The 12,611-nt window shown below is 35.7% G+C and overlaps 1 protein-coding gene across 1 annotated transcript in view; it reads left to right on the plus strand.

The window, feature by feature from the left end:
• LOC133293252 (protein CHROMATIN REMODELING 5-like) overlaps positions 1 to 12,611 on the plus strand; it is a 43,617-nt gene that overhangs the window by 7,217 nt on the left and 23,789 nt on the right. Inside the window, exons 5-13 of the mRNA XM_061491791.1 lie at positions 5,789 to 6,013; positions 6,181 to 6,264; positions 6,966 to 7,025; positions 7,109 to 7,212; positions 7,446 to 7,497; positions 8,235 to 8,298; positions 9,485 to 9,578; positions 9,653 to 9,740; positions 9,825 to 9,959. Of these exons, the coding sequence (XP_061347775.1) occupies positions 5,789 to 6,013; positions 6,181 to 6,264; positions 6,966 to 7,025; positions 7,109 to 7,212; positions 7,446 to 7,497; positions 8,235 to 8,298; positions 9,485 to 9,578; positions 9,653 to 9,740; positions 9,825 to 9,959 (906 nt within the window). The remainder of the gene's footprint in view (positions 1 to 5,788; positions 6,014 to 6,180; positions 6,265 to 6,965; positions 7,026 to 7,108; positions 7,213 to 7,445; positions 7,498 to 8,234; positions 8,299 to 9,484; positions 9,579 to 9,652; positions 9,741 to 9,824; positions 9,960 to 12,611) is intronic.

Below are 12,611 nucleotides of genomic sequence, written 5' to 3' on the forward strand. Positions count from 1 at the left end.
AGATGAACCCAAATAAAAGATACAAAAAGATTAAAAAAATAAAAATAAAAATAAAAATAAAAATAAAAATAAAAATAAAAATAGAAATAAATAAAATAGAAATAATATACATATATATATATAAGTAAAAAAGAAAGGGAAAAGGAGAAGAGGGGGAAATGAAGAGGAAAAGGACTAAAAATGACCATCTGGAACATAGGAATAACAACGGGTCTAACCCTCCACCATGCTTATAGCTTTTCTCCATTTCGTTCTAAGGCATACCGTCCGCCAATCTATATCCCACTCCATTAAATCTTGTTTTACTACTTTTCCCCAAGTAAGTTTCGGTCTACCTCTACCTTTTTTTGTGTTGAGCTCTTGGTAACAAACTTTTGTTCTTACGGGAGCATCCAGGGGCCTTCTCATTACGTGCCTAAACCACCTCAATCTATGTTCTCTCATCTTTTCAGCCACCAGTAGTACTCCTACCTTTCGTCGAATATCTTCATTTCTTATCTTATTCATCCTCGTATAACAACACATCCACCTTAACATCCTCATCTCTGCCTATGAAGCACCGATACCGACACAGCATTTTCGATACGTTCCCGATACGTTCCCGATACGTGACTTCGATACGTTACTTAAAAAATACTAATATTTCGATACATTCCGATACGTCTTAGTATTAAATAATATTTTTAATATATAGAATATATTTCACATTATTTATGTATTTGTTTATTTACTAAATATGAGTATAAAATATGAAAATTAAACAGCACCCATTATTTACATTCACGTCATGTATTTGTTTATTTTAATTTTCTGCATTATTTATTTAGTTTTATTATAATTACTTGTCTTTTTAATTTCATGATATTTTACCACAACAAATAATTACTTAAAACAAGCTAAAAGTCCAAGATTAATGGGCTGTGTACCAAGCCCACCAAAACAAACTACATGGACAAAACTTGCTTGGGCTTTTTCTTTTAAGAAAAATATCCATATCACTAAACCTAATCTTTACTTTCTTGAAAACCTACAACCATCTCAAGCGGCGGCTAGTTTTGGGAAAGGAAGATAAAAAAAAAAACACAATGGTGATGTGTTGCAGCAACAGGAAGATGAAGAAGACCGACTGACTAGCAAGATGGCTCGCACGGAGCTCTGGTTCGAGAATGACGCGGAGGAGCTCGAAGTGGGTTTGTGGTGGTGTGACGCGGCAGTTGGCTACTGGTGCGCGACGGAAACAAGAGATTTGACTGTGTCAAAATTTTGTTGACCGATCGATACGGCAAAATGGGTATCGGAAGCGTATCCGTCTGGGACGCGTGTCCGATACGTTGGAAATTTTTTTTGGACGTATCGGTGCTTCATAGATCTCTGCTACTCCCATTTTATGCTCATGTTGTCTATGTGCTGGCCAACATTCAGCTTCATATAGCATTGCAGGTCTTACTGCTGTTCTATAGAATTTTCCTTTTAACTTAAGTGAGATTTTGCAATAACACAAAAACCCAGATGCACTATGTCATTTCATCCACCCTGCTCTGATTTTATGATTTACATCTTCATCAATCTCTCCACCTTTTTGCAAAATGGATCCCAGGTATCTAAAAACATCTTTCTTGGGTACCTCTTGACCACTTAGATGCACGGGATCTTGGTCTACATCTCTTACCAGAAAAAACTCACACTTCAGATACTCAGTCTTGCTCCGACTTAATGTGAATCCTTTAGATTCCAACGTGCTTCTCCACAATTCAAGTTTTCTATTAACACCGTCTTTGTTCTCATCAATAAGCACAATATCATCTGCAAAAAGCATACACCATGGCACTTCCTCTTGAATATCTTTTGTTAGTTCTGTAAAGAACCTTGAGATACACCACCCCAAAAGCTAGCTCAAAGGGTGGGAGTGCCCATGGCCTTATAAAGGCCACATTAGTTGCACATACAACCAATGTGGGACTATATATCTCAACACGCCTCCTCACACGAGAGCCCATTGGGCTTGATGAGTGGACAATGCAACAGACCCAACCTACCTGTGCTAAGAAATGTCCACAAGAGGAAGTGGGGGGCGGGGAGGCTTTGATACCATGTAAAGAACCTTGGGATACACAGGAGTTTATAAGGTCTTGGGCACTCCCACCCTTTGAGCTAGCTTTTGGAGTGGTGACCTCAAGGCTCTTAACATGGTATCAGAGCCTGAGTGACCATAAGGTTGCAAGTTCGATCCTCACCGCCCCCCACTTTCATGTGGAATTAAGAAAAAGCACAAGGCAGATAAAAAAAAAGGGCTTGTGTCATATCCACGCTTCTAGCCCAAAGGGCTTTTGCGTGAGGGGGTGTGTTAGAGAATAAAATATAAAGTATTAAAAAGACCATCACCTATCACCTTAAGGTTTTGGGTTGAAGTGGTTCTTTACAAGTTCATCCATAACTAAGGCAAAGAGATAAGGACTTAGAGCCGACCCTTGGTGTACACCTACCGTGATAGGAAAATAACTTGGTATTCCGTTACAAGCTTTAAAACATGTAGTAGCCCATCATACATATCCTTGATTGCCTTTACATACTTTGATGGTACTTTTTTCTTCTCCAGAACCCACCATAAAACTTTCCTTGGAACCCTATCGTATGCTTTCTCAAGATCTATGAACACCATATGTAAGTCCTTCTTTTTTTCTCGATATCTTTCCATTAATTGTCGCATCAAGAAAATGGCTTCCATGGTATATCTTCCTGGCATAAATCCAAATTGATTTACAGAAACCTTTGTATCTCTCCTCAAACGATGTTCAATAACCCTCTCCCACAACTTCATAGTATGGCTAATTAGCTTAATGTCTCTTTAGTTAGAACAATTCTGTATATCTCCCTTGTTTTTGTAAATAGGCACAATCATATTTTTCCTCCATGCATCAGGCATCTTATTTGTCTGAAGAGTTTTATTGAAAAGATTGGTCAACCATTTTATTGCCACATCCCCCAGGCCTCTCCACACTTCAATAGGGACACCATCAGGTCCCAAGGCTTTATTAGTCTTCATCCTCTTTAAAGCCTCCTTAACTTCATGTGTATTAATTCTGCGCACAAATCTTCTATTCAAATCATCATAAGCGTCCTCCAAGTCCACCTCGCTTATATTGCCATTCCCATTAAACAGCTTGTTGAAGTAGTTCATCTATCTTTCATTTACATCTTTATCTCTCACCAAAAGTTTTTGATTTTCATCCTTGATACATCTAACTTGGGTGAGGTCTTTACTTTTCTTATCTCTTATTTTTGCAAGTTTATATATACCTTTTTCACCATTCTTGCTCCCAAGATTTTTATACAAATCGGCGAAAACCTTGCCTCTAGCTTCTCGCACTGCTTTCTTTGCATTTTCTCTCGCCAATCTAAACTTTTGCAAGTTCTCTTCACAAATGACAACATTTTATTTTTGAACGATTTGTAGGTTGCCCCATCTTTGTACAAGTATGTAATGACAACTCCCTTGAAACAGCCATTAGAAGAGGACTATAAAGAAACAAAAATTACAATTGTATCCCAATGTAAGATTAGGGACAGAGACGCCCCTAAAATTGTGACTCCAATTAAATGCACCAAAGGATTTTATAAATTGTACATTGCCCTAAACTTTTTGCCTCCTTTTGGCTAAAATCTTTAAAACTTAACCAGCAAAAACTGTTCCGAAGTAGGAAGAAACACCCATGATTATTAATGTATGTACTATTTTGATATTTTTTCCCTCTTTATTATTGCTTGGTGATTGGTTGTACTTAGCATGAAACTATTGTGCAAAAAGTTGAGCATTGCTTATAAGGTGACTTTCTATAAAGCAATGGAAGGTTTTTCTTAATTGATAAATAGAAGATTGAGCATTTTCAAGGATGTAGGTGAGGGATTGGCGCCTTTTATCATGTGCTTATTGTCTTTCAGTGAGAGAGAATGAGTGGGTTGGACTGGCTTGATGAAGGGCTTATGACTTTCAAGGTGCTGTATTGAGTGGGGTATTGCCGCTTGTGTTGTAGGTGAAGGTTGTTTTGAATTTGTATGTAGTTGGTGAAGATTGTTTTTTGTTTTGATGGAGAGATTTTATTCTTGAGGTTATTGATTAATTGAGAGTTTATGCTGAAGTTGGTGATTTCAGAATCAGTAGCTTCATGCTTTTGGTTTCTCCACACTACCTCGCCGCAACCCGCACCAGAAACGCAATCGCGCGCGATAGCGCCGCTATTGCAATCATAGGATACACCTGATCTTTGTCTGAGGTGCAGGTGTTTTTAAGGTTGTCACACTCCGAGAATCTATGCAGACTTGTGGAGGTCCTCGTCTCGTAGACTTTACAAGTAAACTCTTACTAGTTTAAGATTACACAATCAATATTAACATCAACTTAATCTTAATTAGTTGGGGTCGGCAGTCGTTGAACTCAAATAAAACGAACAACAGATTAAGGGAAAAGAAATAATAAATAAGAAAAAAAGGATTTTACTGTTACAAGAATAATATTTTAAAAAACTGTCATAGTAGATAAACATAATTTAATACCGAATGCATAATAAATAATCAACATTCCAACTTCTTAATAAATTAAACCAAAAGAACAAAGTATGATAGTGCTTGTTAAAACCTTACATAAATGACCAAATCGTAAGTTCATAAGATTAAATCATAAAAGTCAAGAATTCATGATCTTTTAAATTCAAATCCTCTAACATTTTCTTCTTCATCACCGTCTTCATCCTGATCATCATCATCATTAACAATATAACAATTGAGAGGTCTCTTTCACAAATAACAAATGCAAGAAATGACAATAAACTAATGGAAGAATTATCAAATTACCAATCACAAATAACAATTCTGTAATGACCTCAACCAGAACCAATGAACCAAGGCAAGAGAATGAACAGGTTCTCTAAAACCATTCCGTAATTACAGTTTTATAATGACCTCAACCAATGAACCCACTAATCAGTGGGTTGAAAGAATGGGTTGCACCTTGAAAGAACAGAACATAATGAACAGGTTTGAGCATGAAAGAACAAAACCAAAGATAATGAGCAGGTTCATCCATGAAAGAGCAAATCACAGTGGGGTTCGAAATTGAAAGACAAAGACCATAACCCAATGGGTTAAAGCTGGAGTTTGAAATAGACCTGAAGTTCATGGTTGAAGCTGGCTTCATGATTCACCATTGATTTGAAGAAGCTGGGTTCACGATGCTGGATGCTGTTTCACAACTGCTCAAAGCTGGTTTCTATCTCACATTGCATTTGTGCTCTGTCTCACAATGGCTTGGCTCAGGGTTTGCTGAAAACTATAAGGCTAAGGGTCTTAGCAACGCACATGTTTTGGGAATTTCGTTTTGGCATTTGATCACGATTTCAGACTCGTGATCCAGTTTGACCTAGTTAATTAGAGTCTACCTGAGCCTTTGAAGAACCGAGGTTGTAAGCGTGTTTTTGGTAGCTAGAATCATAAACTAACTACGGTTCTACAGTTAACTAGTGAGTTTGACAACCATCCATGGCTGCAAGTCTATATCAGTTTATTGCATCTATCAAAGGATCTGTGTACTCTGATATACAATGCAGATTCTTTTGTGCAAAAAGATTATGATTTCTTAGTTACATTTTTATATTTGTCTTTTGTTTGCATGGGCATGAATTGCTAGATGGGACTGTGAGATATTGCTTAGCTAAGTTAATATGATTCTGCCTATTTACTTGATGTACACTTTTGATTTATCTTTATTGATGATGTTTTTTTAAATATTCTTCAGGAAGAAATTGAAGAGGATGATGGGGACTCCATTGAGAAAGTGCTCTGGCATCAGCCTAAGGGCATGGCTGCAGAGGCTCAAAGGAATAATAGATCAACAGAGCCTATGTTAATGAGTCACTTATTTGATTCTGAACCTGATTGGAATGATATGGAATTCTTGATAAAATGGAAAGGCCAATCACATTTGCACTGTCAGTGGAAGTCTTTAGTTGAGTTGCAAAACGTATGCTTTTCATTTGTATTGTTTATTGTGCACTAATAATAGTTATGCTGTTGCATTGTTTCTTTATCCCAGTAACTATCTTGCTTTCCATTGTTTTGGTTGATCTAGATTTTTCCTCTTTTCTATTTTGCTGAACTGTAATACATTCTGTGTATATGAGATTGCAGCTCAGCGGTTTTAAGAAAGTTTTGAATTATACAAAGAAAGTGACAGAGGACATCAGGTATAGGATGGCAATCTCAAGAGAGGAGGTAAATGGATCAAGCTACTAGAATATATTTTTCTAGACTTTCTTGTTGATTTTATTGACCGGGAAACTATAATTTCTGATAATTATTTGGAAGTAATAATTTATCACTTCACCTTACTGATATTTGAAGTTTGTTTATGGCAAACTGCTTAACCTGGCTTTTGTTTGTAAGATATCATTATTAGCGATTTTTACTTTCTACTTTTCAGTACTCACCTTTGGATAAAAGTGTAATAAAATGGGCTATGCATTGTGAACGGTGGTGTATCTGTTGGAAATATATAGTATGTTAGGTATTGGCCTCAAAAAGGCATTTGAAAAAAAAGAGATGATGGCTAAATTGTTAAAAATAATGTATAATTTACTAATCTGTATGGTTTATGATTGGAATTACGATTTTACTCATTGTCATGTGCTTTGTGGTTTTGATTATTTATTTTAGATTCTCTCATCTATCAACTCTCTGTTTCTGCATAGAAAGTTTCTACCCTGATAAATTGAAGCAATTGCATAATCATTTTATTTTTATTTGAGGGGGGGTGGGGGTGGGTGTTTGCCATTCATTTTCCCTTTTTAAGAGGATTGTTTTACTTTTGCACTATAAGAATTTACATTTAAGTAAAAGAAAAATGATCTTTATCATGATATATTAATATTATTCATTTGTTTTAATTTTTAATCTTTTCTTGGTGCTGCATGTAGATTGAGGTCAATGATGTGAGTAAGGAGATGGATTTAGATATTATCAAGCAAAACAGTCAGGTTTTTTTCCTGCATTTCATCACTTTGGTGTTTCCTTTTTCTTGTTACCTCGGATGTATTTGAATTGATTGTTGCATTTTTAGGTTGAAAGAATAATTGCAGATAGGATTAGCAAAGATAATTCCGGCAATGTTATTCCAGAATACTTGGTCAAATGGCAAGGACTATCTTATGCTGAAGTGACATGGTATGCTGTACAAAAGATTTAGTAATCATTTATTTATTTATATTTTCATTTCTCTCTACCTCCATTGCCTTCTTAATAGGAAGGAGGATAGGTTGATCTTTATGTATTGGGGAGCACTGTGTTTTAGGTCATTTAGTGAGTGTTACATTGTTTTTTGCTGTTTTTCAGTGTTTGTGTCGTTATATTGATATTATGTAAATTGACATGTTTATTTTGTTTGTTCATATAACTAGGGAGAAGGATATCAATATTGCTTTCGCTCAACATGCTATTGATGAGTATAAGGTAGCTTCTATTTAATCTAAATTTTCTCATTAGATTGTGTTGGCTTTGGGACATTTTGTTGTTTGAATGGAATGCATGCTATAGTCTTCTTATTATGGAAGTTATTATCCAACAATTTGGTCCGTAGTTTAGCGTGCACAGCATAAGATGGCATGGGGGGCTGCAACGAGATTGAAACTTTCATTGAACTTAGGATTCTGGATATGGGTACAATACAAGATGGACATGAGGACTTGGTGATGCAAAAAATTTAGGATGCTATATGGCAGGGATATGACTTGTTGGATTGATCTTTTCCTACAGTTGGAGATTGAATTCTTCATAGATTTTCATACCTTCTTTAATCAACAAAAAAATAAAAGAAATAAAAAATAAAATACAGGTTTACATACTTTGGGTGTCCATGCTTCCTTCTATTGAACACTTAGTGGCGAATACTGATAGACAGTTACTTTGTTTGGAACAGAGCATTTGGTAGTGAAACATTTGTATCATGGCTAATTAGTTGGGATCTTTAATATATTCCTTTTGTTCCATGTTGCTGCCAGTTGCTTTCTCCTTTCTTTTCTCACTAGGGAATCATTTTGGTTCTCTTATGCAGATTTTTTTTTCTTTTCACGTGTCTATCCAATGTATATTTTGTTTCTTGTATCTATGTTTATCATTGTGCAGTTGTACAAATTCATCCAGGGAAACTTTATAGATTGTAAGCTGTTTGTTCTGTTATATTTGAACAGGCTCGTGAGGCTGCCATGTCAATTCAAGGAAAGATGGTAGATCTTCAGCGTAAGAAGAGCAAAGGTTGGTATCTGTTAGGTATTATATAAGCTTGTGTATGGCAGTGCTGTTCTGAGAGGTTGGTGCAGAATGCTAATGTAATTTGCATGTTTCTGTGCCTCCTATTTAACTTCTCTTCAATAAAACTGAGCACATATTATTTGCCTTGCCTACACACTTGACGTGGTTATTGCTGCTGTATGGTTTGTGCTCTTGCCATTGTTCTACCATATGTCCTCTACATTCTTGGTTAATTTACATGACAAATACCTAATATGTTTTGATACAAGTTTTCTAATTTTTCCCCGGATAGCTCTCTTTAATCTCTGCTTGGAGTTGAAGACAAGAGCTGACAATCCTCTTTATGTAGTGTAGCAGAGCCCTAGTACTTTTTTGTTTATGTCATGAGTGACTTCTATGTCTTGAATCTATTGCTAAGTATTCATTGTTTAATAGCACCTGTTGGCACTTTAAAGAAAGAGCAGGATGAGAGATGATTGATTTGAGTTTGTGTATGTTGTGTAGAGGAATAAATTAAGACTGATAAATGCCATCTTCTTTTTCCGGTGTGCAAAAATATGTAGAGGGGCAGGAGAAAATTTGAAAGCCGTTAGTTACTGCTGTTTGTTTTTCTTGGTTTCTGTACAGAGATTATTTATCCTTTTCCTTCTAAACCCCATTTTACTTCAGAATGTATAAATAGTGACTATGAAACTTTGTGGCTGACAAAACTATACATATAAAGGTCTTAATCCTTATATTAGTGATTTATCTATTGCCAATTAATATTATCAGTGTTTGAAAATGTGATTATAAAACCGAGTATTATATTTCTTTAGGGAACTTAACTTTCTTTTCATTTTTTTGTCTACTTTAATCATAAATGGAGTTATTAGCAAATAAATTATTAAAATTTAAACTTAGATGTCTCGCTTCTACATTTGTATTTTATAACCATTAACTGATAGAATCTTTGATTGTTATGGCTCAACTCAAATAAGTGTTTTCCTTTTATGATGAGGATTGCCATATTTATCATTTGTTTCTAGTTCCCCTGTCTTCTAAGGCCTTTTCCTTCTATGGTTATTTTGGTTTCTTTTCTATTGAGTACAGTATGAAGAAATTTCAGGTTTAATCATTTCATTTACATAATATTATTTGTTTATATTTGTAGAAATGTGCTTTTAATCGGTGGTTTTGTGATGTTTAGAAAGTTTGCGGAAACTTGAAGAGCAACCTGAATGGCTGAAGGGTGGAAAGCTCCGGGATTATCAACTTGAGGGTCTGAATTTTCTTGTTAACAGGTATGTATGTATATGCATAAAGTATGCTTTTTGTTATTTTGTTTTCTAATTCTATGTTCATTGCAATTTGACAGTTGGAGAAATGATACAAATGTAATCTTAGCTGATGAAATGGGTCTTGGTAAAACAGTTCAGTCGGTATCAATGCTTGGTTTTTTACAGGTAAAGTATCGATTATCTGTTTGGTTACAACTCTGTTCAATGTAATAGATAAAATGATAAATGTATTTTTGTTTCCTGATACAGAATGCCCAGCAAATCAATGGTCCTTTTCTTGTAGTTGTCCCATTGTCTACCTTATCGAACTGGGCCAAAGAATTCAGGAAGTGGCTTCCTGATATGAATGTTATTGTCTATGTTGGTACTCGTGCAAGTAGAGAGGTGAGACATATTTCTTTGTGAGTTTTTGGTTCATATATGAATGAAATTACAAAATCTGTCAGATATTTGTATGGTGTAGAAACATTATTTTTTATTAGACTGTACTGCAGATATGCATTCTAAATGAGATAACATCGGAAGGGAGGAGGATATTGTCTTTTATTGCATGAATCCTTAAAATTGTTAATCAGCTTCTATGCCCAACATCTCTTTATATGTGGATTGCAGCATGGCCCTTCAATTTGGTTTAAGAACATTTATAATATGTACAAAAGTAGGTGAACAAAATGAATTTGAAAGGGGGTAATCTAGTGTGGGATTTAACACCAGGGAAAGGTCTTGTTTAATCCTTGTTCTACTTTCATTTCTTGTTTTTTCTTGTATCTTTTGACCTTTTTTTTATTCATTGAGAAGATGGGGATGATGCTCAGTTGGAAGAGAGTTTTCACCCTTGTGGCCACCATGCTTTCATTGGGAACTGTGATCATTATTCATTCTCATCTAGCAAAATCATAATTTTGTTTCTCCTTGGTCTTTCATTCATGTAACTATTTCTTGGTTAAGCCACCTTTGCTACTGCTTTAGCATCTCAGCAAGCTCAGTTTCTATGCATGTACTTGAGGTAAAATGTATTCAGGAACCTTTTTTTTTTTTGCCTGCGTGGCTGTATGGTTTGCTCTGCCTTGCATTCAAGTCATGAATTTGCTGCTTTGGTTGTATCCTGGGAAACATGGATCTTTACATCTCTAATTATCAGCATTAACATGTATTTTTCTTTGAGCTCTCGAAGTTTTAGAACTACTGCTTCTAATCCTTAATTATGTCTGTAGGACACTATGGCATCCATATTTTAGGACCTTGGTCAGATGCAAAGACTTGAAAAGGGTATTCTGATATATTATAGAATTGTAAATAATCTGTACAAAGGGTTCTCTATTTATAGAGAATAAAAGACCTAATACCTAATGGGCTTGGCCCAATACAACAAATAAATTAATAAATAAGAAAATAACTATTATTTACAACACTCTCCCTCAAGCTGAGGAATAGATATTTATCATTCCCAGCTTGCTAGTAAGCTCTTGAAATCTGTTTGAAGGAAGTCCCTTTGTCAATACATCAGCTAATTGACGTCCAGTGGGAATGTATGGAGTGGTAATCAACCCGCTATCAAGTTTCTCTTTAATGAAATGGCGGTCGACCTCAATATGTTTAGTCCGATCATGTTGAACTGGATTATGAGCTATACAAATAACGGACTTATTATCACATAGCAACTTCATAAGTCTCTCACATTTTATTTTGAGATCATCAAGTACAATATTTAGCCACAGTAACTCACAGATACCTTGAGCCATAGCTCAAAATTCAGCCTCTGCACTTGATCTGGCAACCACATCTTGTTTCTTACTTCTCTACGTCACCAAGTTACCACAAAGAAACATACAATAACCAGTGGTAGAACGACGGTCAGTCACAGATCCAGTATAATCAGCATCAGTGTAGACTTCTAAAGAAAGATCTCCATCACATCGGAATAACAGTCCTTTACCAGGAGTAGCTTTAAGATACTGAAGAATTTTCTCCACTGCCTGCATGTGTTTCTCCTTTGGATCATGCATAAACTGACTGATAACACTAACAGCATAAGCTAAGTCTGGTCTAGTATGAGCCAGATATATCAATTTTCCAACTAGCCGTTGATATTGTCCTTTATCAACTGAAGGACTCTCCTCTTCATAGCCTATCTTGTGATTCTGCTCAATAGGAGTATTAGAGGGTTTACACCCGAGCTTTCCTGCTTCTTTGAGAAGATCAAGAACATATTTCCTCTGGCTGATAAAAATTCCTTTTTTTGAATGAGCTACTTCTATCCCTAGGAAATATCTCAGTTTCCCAAGGTCTTTAATTTCAAACTCAGATGCTAGTCTTGTTTGCAGAATATGTCTCTCCACAAAATCATCACCTGTGATAATAATATCATCAACATATACAAGGAGCACAGTGAGCTTTCCATCTTGGGAGTGCTTAAAGAAAAGAGTGTGATCTCCTTGGCTTTGTTTGTATCCTAAGGTCATCATAACCTTAGTAAATCTTCCAAACCAAGCACGAGGTGACTGCTTTAATCTATACAAGGCCTTTCTTAATTTACAAACTTTATTTTCTCCATTCACAGAATCAAAACCAGGAGGGATTTCCATGTAGACTTCTTCTTCTAAATCACCATTAAGGAAAGCATTCTTCACATCAAATTGATTTATATCCCAATTGTAATGAGCAGCAAGGGACAACAAGACTCTCACCGTATTCATCTTTGCAACTGGAGCAAAGGTTTCTTCATAATCAATGCCATAGGTCTGAGTGTAACCTTTGGCGACTAATCGAGCTTTATATCTCTCAAGAGTGCCATCAAAGTTATACTTCAGGGCATACACCCATCTGCACCTTACTGTTTTCTTTCCATTGGGTCTTGTTGCGAATAATCGGCAAGTGTACCGATCGTACCAAGTAATAAAGAATGAGTAGAGTATCGTCTCCACGAGGATTGAGGCACCAAAATTATTATAACTATTCCTCTCTTGTTGGATTAATAAAATTGATTTGAGAATAATTGTGATTGTAAAAGTGAGAACAATTTAAAAACTTGTGAAT

The sequence above is a fragment of the Gastrolobium bilobum genome, unplaced genomic scaffold (assembly GCF_033153095.1).
Source record: "Gastrolobium bilobum isolate Gb01-03AN ecotype WA unplaced genomic scaffold, APGP_CSIRO_Gbil_v1 utg35691, whole genome shotgun sequence".
Taxonomy (NCBI): domain Eukaryota; kingdom Viridiplantae; phylum Streptophyta; class Magnoliopsida; order Fabales; family Fabaceae; genus Gastrolobium; species Gastrolobium bilobum.